A 15795-nucleotide genomic window follows, 5' to 3' on the forward strand; every position below is an offset into this window, starting at 1 on the left:
ATCTTCATTTTTACATCAACAATGGCGAATAGAAAGCAATCAGATATGCATTTGTCTCAGGTGAGCTTCAGAGGGTTGACTGAATAGAATGGGAGGCAGGTTTGCCCTAAGCAGGCCCCAGCTTGATTTTTCCCTTTAGCTTGGTGATTTTGGAGGCTCAAGATTTACTTTCCTTTCACAGCCATCTAACAGTGAAGCATGGTTTCACTTTATACCTAAACAACTATATCCACCAAACCCAACCTTTGCCTCAAACACCACACTCACTTTACACAAACCTGTTGACATCACACCTAAGTCAGCTTTTCTTGAGCCTCCATCTGAACAAACAAACCTTCCTCTGATCTGCGGATATCCCGCCAGGAAGCGCCGGCTTGGGCAGTGCTGGCTCAGCTAGCCCACCACCGCTACCGCTACCGTTGGATTTCCTCTTTCTTCTCTAGTTTCAAGAAGTGAGACAAAAAAGCAATTCCTGTTAATCGTGTAGACAATACAAGGGTGTCCAGGCTCCATTTCAGGAAGCTGGTTTCATGAAGGTCACAAAAAGGTGCATGCGTCCCCGAGACCAGAGAGGAGTCAGGGATCCCGATACGAAGGTGGCATCAGGTAACCCTCAGGGATGAGGGTGGGGAAGAGGGCACGGCTGATGCTGGGAATGAGCAGCGCAGGCGGAGGGAAGGCCGGCTGTCCTGCGCCCCGGCGTGGATGCGCGCGGGAGTGCAGGCTGGGGAAATGGGTCACCACGTGCTACGGAGGCGGGGACACGGCCCTCCGCCCCTTATCTGTAAAGGGCGCCGGAGCTGACCGCGGAGTTTCACTGCGGACTTGTCAGAGATAAAGGCATTGTGGGGGCGGGAGAGAGAAAGAGAGATCCAGAGACCGAGTCTCACGTTTGACACGCAGAGAGAAAGACGCAGAGACAAACAGAAACAGATAGGAGAGGTGAGAGGCCAGCGAGTCCTTCCGATTAACTTGCCAAGCCCAGAGGAGAGATCCGGGGAGAGGGAGGGTCCCGTTTAGACGCGCAAACCCCAGGACTCCGGGAAGAGCCCTTTAATGTAGCTCCTTGAGGGACTGCACGTCTCACCTCTTCCAAGTTTGCGGCAGAGAGAATAAAGCAGAGACAGGAAGAGGGGTGGAGTTCTACAGTTAGTGCGGTTTTAGTTTCTCCTAAGAAGTGGCGTGGTTTGGGGCTTTATATCCGGGAGGAGCATATGTACGCAAATCTTGGGGCGTTTGCAAACCCGGCTCCGGGGCGGCTGACCCCATGCCCGGCCGGGCGTTTCAGGGCTACTGCCACGCAGCGTTTCTGGAGCCGGCCGGCCGGTGCCCTGGTGGCCTTTATCTCTGTCCCCCTTTGTCCTCTTTATCTCAGGCTCTCCAGGAGGCCGGGGGGCCCACTCCGCCTATCGCTCCCCGCGGCTACGCTGCCACTTCAATGCCCCGCAGGTCGCGAGCTGCTGTTCTCTCGAAGGCGTCGGAGAACCAGGGGCGCCCCGCGCCACCCCTGACTCGGAGCAGCGCCGAGCACTGACGCTCGCGCCCTTGGGCACGGACGCCAGTGCGCCCGCGCGCGTCCCTCTGCGCGGCAGCCCGTAGCGGGCCCTGAAGGGGAAGCCCAGGCCAGGATGGCCCCGGGCCGGGCGGTGGCCGGGCTCCTGCTGCTGGCGGCCGCCGGCCTCGGAGGAGTGGCGGAGGGGCCGGGACTCGCCTTCAGCGAGGATGTGCTGAGCGTGTTCGGCGCGAATCGGAGCGTGTCGGCGGCGCAGCTACAGCACCTGCTGGAGCAGATGGGAGCCGCCTCCCGCGTGGGCGTCCCGGAGCCTGGCCAGCTGCACTTCAACCAGGTAAGGCCACCAGGCCCGGGTGGCCCTCTGTACTGTGGGTGTCCTTAGACTTCACTTAGTATATGAGCCATTTTTATTTGGAAAAAGTGCAGGAGAAAGAATCTTGTTATATTTCTCAAGTAGAGAGCGGTAACTCGTGACGCTTTTCACTAGATGAGGCTAAAGGGTTAAAAGGTGAGTATTGTTCAGGGATTTGGCAGCCAGAAACCTCAGTTTTACGCCTGATGAACTGAGAAGTCAGACTCTGGTGGCTATAAGATTTTATAGAAAAGTTTATGAAGTAGTTGAAGGTGTGACGCCACCTTAAGAGATGCTTTTTAGATAGGAATGAGTTACTTAAATCTTTCCAGAAAGATAACAGCTCACACACTTCGTACAAGGTTGGCTGGGAAGATTATCACATGCTACCCTGGTTAACAGTTGCCTGGTGGGTAACCAGTGCCATCTGAAAAGGAGATGTAATGTAGTTCTGGCTCCTGTGTACCTCCCATGAGGCATTCAGGGCTAAAACCGGGGAGGCCTGGAGACCAAGATTCTAATTTGGTCATCCAGATGATGGTAGGCTAGGCCTATATTGTTAGTTCCTTGTCATATGTCAGGTCAAGTGTTTGATTCTAGTATTTATCCAAAATGATTAAAAAATATTTTCAGTACATAAATAGGGTACTACTAGGCATTTGGTAATACCTGGGGTTTAAGAACGGCTTTGAACTACCTAGAAGCAAGTAAAGATCATACCTGTTGGTAAACATAAAATCAAATTATTCTTAATTATTTCCATTATAAATATTCTATGATTGGGTAGTTCTTAAAATTGTGAGGAGACAAAGTGTACTTTCTGCATCCTTCCAAAACTTCTCTCTCTCTTTTTAAAACTCAGTTAACTCAATGCTTTGATTTTTTTTCCTTCTACTCCTGTCCCATTGACAACTGATATTGGAGAGCAGGATACAGTATTTTCCATATTGTTTGTCATTTTTGGACAATGTTAGTTTGTTACAAGAAGTTTTGGGGGTCCAAAATGTTTGGGAAATGCTGCATACTATGCTCTTGGAAATTTCCTAATGAATATGACTTTAGAAGAGAGTTAAGGAAACTGTAATCAAATACATTCTACGTTAATAACCTTATAGGTAGATTGATTTTCTTTTTGCTAGAAATAGCTTATCTCAAAGTATATGGTTCTTAAGAAAAAGTGGAACTTTCTGATGCCATGGCATATCAGAGGTGGTCTCTCTTTGACCTAGGAGGGTTTTCTGGCCCTCTTATACATGTTCTTTAGTAAATTGTCTATAGCTCCAGTTCTGGCCATGGTATTATATCTGAGGTAATGTCTACGAAATTATATATTTAAGAAAATAAAGTGTTTGCTGGCTAGTGGCATTCTCTTCTTATCAAATAGGGGAAACTGCTGAGCTGACTCCAGTATTTCCAGGTAACTATGGTCTTGTACTTGGAAAGAAGCTTAGAGGATTGACTTGAAGCTGCATATCTGTAGCCCACACATTGTTTTGACTTGCATGATCTCCTTATCTTGCAGTGTCTGGAGGTGTTGATGAATTTTAAAGGGGCTAAATACCTCCCACACCACCTTTGCAAAGACGTTAGAAAACATTCCTAAATTATTTAGGAAAATCAGTTAAGTGTATCAGTAATATGATTCTCTGTTTATTAGCAGGTAGGATGTCTCAATAGGTAAAATTATACGTATCTTGACACCTTATTTCTTATTCTTATGTTTGCATATTTAACTGCCCTATTATGGCCTCTGCAGGCATCAAAAAGGGACAGGAAGAAGCCTATAATTACCTTGGAAATAAAAGGAAGATTTACCACTTAATCAACATAATAAACATCTTTCTGATGTTCTCTCCCTTTCTTTTGCTTTATTTTTTATTTTTTTATTTTTTTATTATTTTGAGAGTTTCACTCTTGTTGCCCAGGCTGGAGTGCAATGGGGCAATCTCAGCTCACTGCAACCTCCGCCTCCTGTGTTCAAGCGATTCTCTTGTCTCAACCTCCAGAGTAGCTGGGATTACAGAGGTGCGCCACTGCGCCTGGCTAATTTTGTGTTTTTAGTAGAGACAGGGTTTCTCCATGTTGGTCAGGCTGGTCTTGAACTCCCGACCTCAGGCGATCCACCCGCCTTGGCCTCCCAAAGTGCTGGGATTACAGATGTGAGCCACTGCACTCTGCCTGATGTTCTAAAAAGTCTGAATGAAAACAATAATCATTGGTTAAATGATGGCAAATGAAATGCTAATCCAAAAGAATCTATTGATTTGCTGGTAATTGATGGACTTGAGCATTCATGTATGCTCCAGTGTGAAACCATCCAATCTGGAGTAAAATATTAGGGTCATTAATGTTTATATACCCTAAGGAATACAACTTCAGTTTCCTCACAGGGTAGAATAAACAATGCATATGTCTATTGTGAGACACTTGGTTTTTGACTTTGAAAAAGGCTAAGAGACTAAAATTTGTTTACAGGGTCCAGGAATTTATTGAATCTTCTACAAGACCTAGTTTTTAAATAACACTAGTCTTTTGGTTGAGGGCTGTGATATTTATTAGGTCAGCTTTTCTCAGGTAATAGACTAATCAACTCTGGAGATTTGTTAGACAATTTTGGGAGGTTTTCTAAATATTTTTCTTCTGCATCCTTAAGTACTGTTAAATTAACTTGTTGCTTTGGGATATCAAAGAGACCTGAGTTCAAATTGTAGACAGTAGACCAATTGAGCCAATGGTTTTGCATCTTATAGGGACTGACAGTACAAAGTTAGGTAGAAGCAGTGACCCAAACAACGAAGAGGAGGGAGCCCTTTTAGCCAAATGGGTCTCTGGGGCCCTTATTTCTGGATAAAGGTCTGATCTATTGAGGGGAGTTCCTAGAATACACAGGGAAGCCCCACATATCTGGATATCCCTGGTTATTAATGTAGGACATTTAATAGTGGCCTCAGTGCTGACTTTTGTTTGTTCAGAAGTTCCTTTCTCATTCTTCAAATGTTTCTTTTCCTCATTTCCTCTTTTCAACCACTGTATTTTTAAGTTCTTATGTGTAGATAGTGATTAAACAGCCTGTTAAAAAGGAGGATCCTATTTTCTAAATTATCACACTGAGCTGCTAGAAATGCCTCCATTCAGAGAGTCCCCCAAGGAGGGTCATAGAGGGTGCTGGAATGTGGGAGTGAGTATGGCAGGTTGAAGCAGGGAGGGCCTTTATTTCATGCTGTCCCTCAACCTGACACTTCTGCTTCTCTCTCTTCTACCTCTTTCTTCTTTTGATACATATTTTTTGATATATATCTTGTGGCCTATCTTCTGCATTGCATGTAGTTTTTTTCTTCTCACATTTCTACTCTCACCTGGTTGCCAGATTCTGTTTTTAACCTTTTTCAATTCATATTCAGTCTTCCCAAAGCAACACTCTTTCTTTCAGAAAGCCTCCATGAACTGTCTCTTAGCTGGCAAACTAAATCTTGAGGCTAACATTTAAGGCCTGATCTCCCTGTGTCAACCTACCTCTCCAGACCTAGCACCTACTAAACCAAACTACTCACTGTTCTATAGATTTCATATGCTTTTGCTCAACCATTTCTTAGCTGATTATCTTTCTTGGACCCTTCCTGCCTTTGACTGGAATGTTCTTCTCCTTGAATTGCGCTTTGAAAATCTACTTTCTTAAGCCCAGTTAAACTTCACCATAAAACCTTTCTGGGGTATCACGGCCAGCAATGATTTACTGATTTCTCTATTTTCTGGATTCCTGAAATATTTTTTACCATCCTGATGTCACTTAACTATTCATGTGTTCAACAGACATTTTGAATGACTGCTGCACTCTAATTAGAGTGGTTATTTTAAACTACAAATCTGATCGTATCACTCATCCTGTTAAAACAATTCAATGCTTTTTAGATAAACTTCAAACACTTATAGTGGCTTTAAAGTCCTTTTATGATTTGATCCCTGTATGTTTCTTAAGCCTTATCCTTTGCCACAGTTCCAATTTTAATGGACTATTTATAATGCCTGGTTCTCTAGAAACACTTGATTATGCTCTGGTATCAGTTTAGACATTACTTCTTCTGAGAAGCCTTTCTTGATCTTCTCAAGAGTAAGGTAGAAGTCCCTTCAATGCAATCCTATATTTCTTGGTGCCTGTGAAATTATAACATATTATATTATATTATACCATGTAAATTATTTTGTATGTATTACAGTTTTCTGCTTATGTGGCTATAACCCCTGATGCCTCCCTCTACCCTACAAAAGATTTTTAACAAGTTGAAGGGCATCGTCTGACTCCTTTCTAGGGAGTAGTATAGTACCTGGTTTATAATGTGTATTTGTTGGATTTTTTTTGAATAAATAGGTGAAGATTATTTACGATGAGTATGATAATTTGAGCTCTCACATGACTTTGCAGTCTATTGGAAGAGATATGACATATGCACATATAACTATAATGCACAATACAGTGATATGTCTGATTAAGGGACTAACCTGTTTGTGCCTGAGGTTGTGGCTTTTTGAATTTTTGCAGTCAGACCTTGGCAATGATCTTGAGCAGTAGGATGTAAATAACTCCCACATTCTTAGCGTTCCAATAATGGAACACTAGGAATAAATGTGTTTAAAAACTAAAGTAAGATAAGACCTGTGTTTTCAGAAAATTAATCTACATGGAAGTGTGGAATGTATTGGAGTAGGTCAAAGGGGGGATCTAAGGCGCCATCTGCAGTGGATTGCATGAGATGTAAAGATCACTTGAATCTGGAGAAAATCAGAAAGTAATATAAAGCCTCTGCTTCCAGAGCCTTCTAGAAGAGCAGGCATGGCTGAAGGGTATGCAGAAGGCCCCAAAGATAGGCCTTTTCTATTTCAACCTTTGCCTGTAATGGTTATTTATTTAAGTATTGTTAGATTCCTTCCTTCATTATCTTCTAGCCCTGTGATGAAAGAGAGAGAAAGAATAACTCTGGGCTTATATCAATGGATGGCCTTTCTGGGATGTCACAGCCAGCAATGATTTACTGATTTCTGGTGATATGTAGCCAGGATAGTGGTATGTAGCAAACAGGAGTGTATGTATGTGTGTGAATACTGCAAACATGTTGTTTGCATTGCTTGTTGTCATCAACTGCACTTTTTCCTGGGGTGGGGGTAATGATGGGTTAGATGAGGGCGTTTCTGGGAAGCATGGACTGTGAACAGAAGAGATAAAGAACACTTGTTCTTTTTTTTCCCTTTATGTGCTGCGAAATGGTGGGGGTAAACCTTCTAGGAATGCCTTCTAACCTGCTTGTTCAGGTGAGAAACTGGAAGGGCAGGACAGAGGATGAGGTTACCTGGGTCTCTTGTCAAGAGTCCTCCAAGACAATGGCCCCATTCTGATCTATTAGATCACTGTCACATAAGTTGATTGTGTACATTTCAAGGCCTTGGGGAAATGAGGGACATTCGTAATTCATTTGACTGTGATGTCAAGAGCTTGGTTTGCCTTGATGCCAGGTGTGATTTGGATCCATTAGGAAAATGCTTTTCATTTCTTTCATACCTACCTCCCAAAATCACACCTTTACCCACTATCCTAGGAGTCATATGAACCCTTTTACATATAATATAATAATTATAGCTAGAATTTATTAATATTTTACTATGTGGCATGATTCTCTTAACCAATTTATTTGTATTATCACATTTCATACTCATACCAATCTTATGATAAAGGTCCCATTATTATCTTCATTTTATGCATAAGAAAAATGTGGCACAGAGAGGTTAAGTAACTGGACCAACGTCATGAAGTTAGTGGTAGAACCTGAGGCAATCTTACAAACTGTGCTATAGTGCATTTTTTGAATTACAATCTAGAAAACTATACTTTCTCTAGCTAGAGCAACAGTGACCTCAGATTTTGAACCACGGACAGAAGTTACTAGTCATCAACTGCTTATCTGGCTACATTGCTAATGACTAATGTGACATTAGTCACATTAAGGAAGCTGCAGAGGGTACAATGATGATGACTTGTCTTGCTCCTCAGAGACCTTATAATTAAGAAAAAAGATGGAAACTTGTGAAAAGTGAATATGCAAGGCAAAGCTGCAGTAAAGTAATCACCAAAGCAGATGTTGTAAAACATATCACAAGGCCATATATGATTGTCACCTGGATGCTGGAAAGGATTTGCTAGTAGTTTAGAAAGGTGAGGGATTTTTATTGTGGAGGGGGGTGGGTCGTTGGAAAAGTTACAACTCAGTCAATTCTGCTTATCTGGTTTGGTTTTTTAAAAAAATTATTGATGGAACTTTTGCTTGTTCCAAATGTGATGAATTTTCATGTGAATTACATGAATTCTTTTTTAGAACATGAAATTTTCTTTTATTCTTTCATATATAATGAATTTTTTTAAGGGACTATATTTTGAGCAAAAAGAGTACTTTCTCCTTTGGATAGACTTCAGGTATGTCTAGTGTGAAACCTTTCTGTCCATTTCTCACTTTTATGCTAGAAGTTTCCTGCCAATGAATCCACTGTCTCTTCTGGCAGTTTAGAATGGAAATCTCCCCTTATGATGCCTCTGAAGCAAGTGCATTCTGAACTGCAGAACACTGGAGAACGTGGTTTGTGTGTAGGTGTTGGGGAATGAGTTGAAGCAAGGAGGGAATAGAAGGTGAACTGAGTACTTCAACAGAATCACTGACTCTTAACTATAGGTAAGACAGTGCTGCTAGGAGGCAGTTTGAGCTTTCTCACACAGTTAATCAAGTGAACTCTCCTTAATTGGGATAGATCTTTGTTTCTCTCTAGGGATGTTTTCTAGTGATGTTCTCTCATCTGGGTGGGAGAGTTGCAGCTGTTATGCTTTCCATGGTTTATTCTTGTCTTGGGAGATACTGAGTGAGGGTTAGTGACTTAGTTTTCTGCTTCCTAATCATAAAATACCATTACTTTTCAACCATAACTGTTCTTTAAAGGTGTTTTCTTTAAGTTTGATATACTTTTGATTCTTTTTAAGAGAAAAATGAATTTCTTTTGGTGGTAGTAGGGGTTGGGGGAGAAAAATAGGAATATAAATAGAAATGGAAAATAAGGCCTGAAGCTGAGAAGGATTAATTTTCCTCAGGAAAAGGAAAGCAACCCCTAATGAAGGCAGTTTAATGTGGCTGGTAATGGGTTTGCAAGTTACTTGTATTCCAACTGGTGTTTGCTCAAGGGATGTACACATTACTAAGTGCAAACAGCTAGTATTAGGGTCATTTAGAATGCAATTTATTTTAGAAAAAGAATGTTACTAAATTCTAGACTATCTAAAAAACTATGTAGTTTTCAGAATTCTCCCATTTTCAACTCTATATAATAGTAGATTCCTGTTTGTAGTTGAAACTAATTAATTTATTCTCAAATTATTTCCAGTTGTCTGTTTCATTAGTCAAATGGGTTAGTCTTGAGAGTTATTTTATAAAGAAATGAAACTTTCACTGAATTACCTTTGTGTTGATAGGATTTGGGAGCATAGAAACCTTAAGAGTGGAGCCTTGTTTAATTTGGCTTCCATCTGTTTCTAAAGATACTCTGTTGTTTTTCTTGGCCTGAAGTTTAAGGAGAATAAAAATAAAAATCTGTGAGTGTAGATTAAAGGTGAACCTGAAATGTAGCATTATGCATTCCAAGGCCAAATAAAACCCTTGACTTTTTTAAAAATAATAAATTGAATAGCTAGAGAAAAAAATCAAGTGAGTGTTGATAATGCCTCTAAGTCTTTAGTTCTGTGAACCTAATTAAAAATAATCCATAATTGTAACCAATTTATTTGGTGAGCTTCTTAGACCTCTAACTATCTTAAGAGAATACAACACAATGGTTTACAATTTGGCTTCTGGAGTCAGGCAAGCCTGGGCTGAAATTCTATTTCTCTTGCTTACCACCTGAAAAATCACAGGCAAGTAACCTAACCTCTTTTCGTAATCCTTAGTTTTCACATCTGTGAATTGAAAAAAAAAGAACTTTACTCATAGGATGTTTTTTTTGGACTAGAAAATAAGAGCAATATTAAACATTTACTGAACATTTAATATATTTTGGACACATATATTTAGTATGTTACATATGCCAACTCAATAAAAATATGAGACTTTTTTCCTTACGTATATTGCTTCCAATAATACAAAGACAATTTATGTAAAATACTTAGCATTGTGTCTGGCTCAAATTATGTGTTCAAAACATAGTTATTATCATCATAATACTATGTTACTTGATACAGCTACATTATCCTTAACAAAATTGTCTTTCATTGAAGATCTGAACACCCAAGGGTCTGTCAACTTAAAGAAGAAAGCACAGCTATAAAAAGACAGCAAGAATTAATGAAATAAAAAGACCAGTGAGACATAAGTGCAGTGACTTTGATTTCAGTCTTGGTTTCCATGGTGACTACCTTGAGAAAGGCTTTTGCTGTTTACCTCCACTTCCCTTTCACTAAACACTGGTAGTAAATTCTTGACAATGTAAATCTTAGGTGTAGAGACAAATAAAATAATATGAGTACTAAAATATGCATTGAAATTATTACCTCCCCTACAGAGGACTTCTGATGCTTTATTTAGGAGTAGGCTTTGTTTTATTATTTTTGCCCCAAATTGGCATCACCACTGAAATGTGAGTATTTGGGGAACCACCTTATACTTCCAGAAATGGATAGAATTGTGGTTTTAAATTGAGACCTACTTCTAAATCTGTATGAACTTCTATATGGATTTTGCAAGCCAAAGAATCCAGGACCCTCTGTGTTTAACTAAACTTTGTTGGGTAGAAAGCAGGTAAGAGAATGACCACCATTTTAGTCTAACTGGGAGAAGGGGAAAATGTAGCTCTTCAGTGGCAAGGAAACAGCCCAAACTTCAGATGAAAAGTGAACAGTAAAATTAGTAGGCTGATTCTAAATTTGGCAAAAGATCCTGCTTTATATAAATATTTGTCATATGTTCTATAAAACACACTTATGTTAAGACATCCATGCTATGATGGTACCACATAATTGAGTTTGAATATGAAATCATGATGCTCTACAGTTTTCTTCAGGACCAGAGTTCCCAGAGCACAAAGTCTATTATTTGGTTACTTCACCTATACTCATTAGCATGAACAACTAGATGCTGGCTCTGTCTCTAGCCTTGGGATGAACGCTGTTTAAGTAAATGTTTTGGGCAGGGCCTTTACCGTGGCAGAGGAAACAGGTCCTGTCCCACTAAGAATATTTGCTAACAATTATAGAGGACTTCCGTGTTCCAGACATCCTGCTCAGTTCTTCCTTATACGCCATTCTGTTAATCATCCTGATCCAATGGGGTAAATACTCTTGTTATTCCCTTGAGCAAACTCAACTTTATGTAGGTTAAATAACTCACTTTAAATCAGTAGAAATTTGGACTCATAGTGGCAGAGAAAATATTCCATTCTAGGGTGAGTGGATCCTATAACCGATGCATTTTCCACTGTTGCCTCTTATGCTGAAGTGTATCATCCCACAGAGGGACTTATTTTCCAAAAAGCCAAGTGCCTCTTATATCATCCAAGTGCCTAGATGTCAAGGTAGAATGGATGCCATTTTTTTGAAGCCACTGGGAACTGTGCAATCATTTATTTGAAGCAGGAAGGTATTCTCTGCTGATGTTCCCCTCTTGTTTGAGTGAAAAAAGGAAAAAAAAATCTTTTCTTTCCCTTGTTAAAGTTGTACTTGGAATAATCAGGGCTGGCTCTAAAACTCGTTATTACTTCCTCTGCAAACTAGTTTTCAACCTTGCAAAGTTATTTCATGACAATTGACATTTGATACTCAAAATAATATTATGAGAAAATTAGGACATATCATTTCTCCCAGAAACTGAGATACGAATAAGTCATTTGGTAAAATTTAGACAAAGTGCCCAGATTTGTCGAGGAGACCAGCCATTCCAGTTTTGAGTCCTCAGTTTTTTTTCCTTGGGCTAATTTTAATCAGATGCAGTATTAGCAAAGCCACTGTGCTCTGACTCCCGTGAATATTCCGTGATCTTTGTGCTTCGTTTTCTGTGTATAACTGGACCACAGAAAGGTCCGAATGCGTGTTCCATTTTCTCACCTCTCATTCACTCCTCAAACCATTGGTCCTGGTTTTTTTCTGTCCCCACCACTTGCTTGAAATTATTCTATACCAAGTCATGTGGAACCTCCTTACTGTTAGCTATAGTGGGTGCTTTTCAGGCCTCACCACTCGGTAATTTTGTTGGTGTTGATTACGTCCTACTTGAAACACATCCTTTCCTTGTTTACAGCTGTTTGTGCCATGTTTTTCATACTTCCCTTGCTGCTGCTTTTCAGTTTCCTTTGCTCATTCTTTGAATATTAGTGCTCCTCAGGTTTCCATCTCAAGCCTCTTTTCTTTTGATTTCACACACCCTTTCTGTATATCTTCAATGACTCATATGTCTGTGGTTATCTATCTGTAGATGCTTTCTACATGAGTTGGCTCCTTTCAGATTGCTTTCTTGAGATTCGGCCTTCCGTACCCAACTGACGATTGATGTCTAACTCTTTTCTTTTCCCCAATTCAGCAGGTCTAAACCTGTCTCAGACAAAACTCATCAACTCCATCTCTAACTCCATCTCTTTCTCCATCAAAAGCTTTTGATATTCCTGTTTTACCCATCTTAGTGATGGGTATCAGCATCTACTCACTGAACTAAACTGAGAAACTGGATATTAATATTGACTCCTCCCTTTTTCTTTCCCCTTCCCATATTAAATGCACATAAATCTTGTCATAATAACTTCTAAATATCTTTTAGTTAATCTTTTGAAGCTCCCAAATCCTCTTTTGTGTAATGTAGAAAATTATACCTACCTTATGGGATTGTAGTGGAGATAAAATCAGATAATATATCTGGTTGCTCTGTCCTGTGTCTGGCAGGCTGTAAGTATTTAATACACATCCACTCTGTTACTGCTGCTGCCCTCTGCATCCAGTCCTGCCTCACGTCTCTCTTTCCTCTGCATTTCTGCCAGACTTGATTTTTTTTTAAATTATACTTTAAGTTGTGGGATACATGTGCCGAATGTGCAGGTTTGTGACATAGGTGCCATGGTGGTTTGCTGCACCCATCAACCCATCATCTACATTAGGTATTTCTCCTAATGCTACCCCTCCCCTAGACCCCCACCCCATGACAGGCCCGGGTGTGTGATGTTCCCCCCCCGTGTCCATGTGTTCTCATTGTTCAGCTTCCACTTATGAGTGGTGTTATATGGTGTTCGGTTTTCTGTTCCTGTATTAGTTTGCTGAGAATTATGGTTTCCATCTTCTTCCGTATCCCTGCAGAGGACACAAACTCATCCTATTTAATAGCTGCATAGTATTCCATTGTGTATATGTGCCACATTTTCTTTATCTAGTCTATCATTGATGGGCATTTGGGTTGGTTCTAAATCTTTGCTATTATGTATAGTGCTGCAATAAACATACATTTGCATGTGTCTTTATAGTAGAATGATTTATAATCCTTTCGGTATATACCCAGTAATGGGATTGCTGGGTCAAATGGTATTTCTGATTCTAGATCCTTGAGAAATTACCACACTGTCTTCCACAAGGGTTAAACTGATTTATACCCTCACCAACAGTGTAAAAGTGTTCCTGTTTCTCCACATCCTGTCCAGCGTCTGTTGTTTACTTTTTACTGATTGCAATTCTGACTGCTGTGCGATAGTATCTCATTGTGGTTTTGATTTGCATTTCTCTGATGACCAGTGATGATGAGCTTTTTTTCATGTTTGTTGGCTACATAAATGTCTTTTGAGAGGTGTCAGTTCATGTCCTTTGCCCACTTTTTGATGGTTTTTTTTTTCTTGTAAATTTGTTCAAGTTCCTTGTAGATTCTGGATATTAGCATTTTGTCAATAGATTGCAACAATTCTCTCCCATTCTGTAGGTTGCCTGTTCACTCTGATGATAGTTTCTTTTGCTGTGCAGAAGCTCTTCAGTTTAATTAAATTCTATTTGTCAATTTTGGCTTTTGTTGCAAACGCTTTTGGTGTTTCAGTCATGAAGTCTTTGCCCATGCCTACATCCTGAAAAGTTTTGACTGGGTTTTCTTCTAGATCTTTTATGGTTTTAGGTCTTACATTTAAGTCTTTAATCCATCTTGAGTTAATTTTTGTGTAAGATGTAAGAAAGGGGTCCAGTTTCAGTTTTCTGCATAGGGCTAGCCAGTTTTCCCAACAACATTTATTAAATAGGGAATCCTTTCCCTATTGCTGGTTTTTGTCAGGTTTGTCGAAGATCAGATGGTTGTGAATGTGTGGTGTTATTTCTGAGGCCTCTGTTCTGTTCTTTTGGTCTATATATATGTTTTGGTACCAATACCATGGTGTTTTGTTTATTGTAGACTTGTAGTATAGTTCGAAGTCAGGTAGTGTGATGCCTCCAGCTTTGTTCTTTTTGCTTAGGATTGTCTTGGCTATAAGTGTTCTTTTTTGGTTCTATATGAAATTAAGAGTAGTTTTTTCTATCTGTGAAGAAAGTCAATGGTAGCTTGAGGGGATATCATTGAATCCATAAATTACTTTGGACAATAAGGCCACTTGCATGACATGATTCTTCCTCTCCATAAGCATGGAATGTTTTTCTATTTCTTTGTATCCTCTCTTTGTTCCTTCAGCAGTGGTTTGTAGTGCTCCTTGAAGAGGTCCTTTACATCCCTTGTAAGTATATTTCTAGGTATTTTATTCTCTTTGTAGCAATTGTGAATGAGAGTTCATGCATCATTTGGTTCTCTGTGTATTATTGGTGTATAGGAATGCTTTTGATTTTTGCACATTGATTTTGTATTCTGAGACTTTGCTGAAACTGCTTATCAGCTTAAGGAGATTTTGGGCTGAGACGATGTGGTTTTCTAAATATACTGACACATTGATCACCTGCGGGGGTCTGTCCTGCAAATCCTGACTCTGTGACGGATGAATAAAATACTCTCACACACCATTACGAGTGAATGAGTGGGCTAAGAAGGTTGTCAGCTGCGCTCAGAGGGCGATTGCTGCTACTTAACCCCTATCGCTGTTCCTCCTCACATTTATTCAGTATAGATTTACTTACAGAGGTTCTAAGTCAACATGCTTATGGATAATTAACATGGTTAAAAAAGTTGTTTTGTGAAAGATAAAAGCTTTGGTTCTGGGGTCCAGAGTAAACACCATTAACAGGTAATCCCCCTTCGTCCCTTCTGAGAGGACCATCTGACACAAAGTTTATATGAGTAGATAAATAGTTAGAGTAGAAACAAAGGAATGTGGGGTAAACAGACTTAACTGGGGAAGCTTCTATTATTCCTAATCTTCACCCTATGACCCAATGCTCTAAGGTCAGAACTGGCTGCCTTCAGCCTGTTCCATTATACAAGTTGATGAAAACCTTTCAGCCTTCCAAAAGATTTGAAACTATAATCTTATAACTTTCCCTGATATTTCCCTTAATATTTTGTCAACCACCCTGAGTGAATCACAACAATATACAATCATGTAGTTTGTAAGCAGAGACAATTTGATTTCCTCTCTTCCTATTTGAATACGCTCTATTTCTTTCTCTTGCCTGACTGCCCAGAACTTCCAATACAGTATTGAATAGGAATGGTGAGAGAGGGCATCCTTGTCTTGTTCTGGTTTTCAAAGAAATGCTTCCATCTTTTTCCCATTCAGTATGATATTGGCTGTGGGTTTGTCATAAATAGCTCTTATTATTGAGATATGTTCCATTAATATCTAGTTTATTGAGAGTTTTTAGCATGAAAGGTGTTGAATTACCTCAATAGATGCTTTTCTGCATCTATTGAGGTAATTGTGGTTTTTGTCATTGGTTCTCTTTATGTAATGGATTACGTTTATTGATTTGTGTATG

The 15795-nt window shown here is 40.0% G+C and overlaps 1 protein-coding gene across 1 annotated transcript in view; it reads left to right on the plus strand.

The window, feature by feature from the left end:
- Positions 1 to 787: 787 nt before the first annotated feature.
- SLC39A8 (solute carrier family 39 member 8) overlaps positions 788 to 15795 on the plus strand; it is a 69780-nt gene continuing 54772 nt past the window's right edge. Inside the window, exons 1-2 of the mRNA XM_017508663.2 lie at positions 788 to 942; positions 1376 to 1847. Coding sequence (XP_017364152.1) covers positions 1629 to 1847 — 219 coding nt within the window. The 5' untranslated portion in view covers positions 788 to 942; positions 1376 to 1628. The remainder of the gene's footprint in view (positions 943 to 1375; positions 1848 to 15795) is intronic.

This window comes from Cebus imitator, unplaced genomic scaffold (assembly GCF_001604975.1).
Source record: "Cebus imitator isolate Cc_AM_T3 unplaced genomic scaffold, Cebus_imitator-1.0 Scaffold397, whole genome shotgun sequence".
Classification (NCBI taxonomy): Eukaryota; Metazoa; Chordata; class Mammalia; order Primates; family Cebidae; genus Cebus; species Cebus imitator.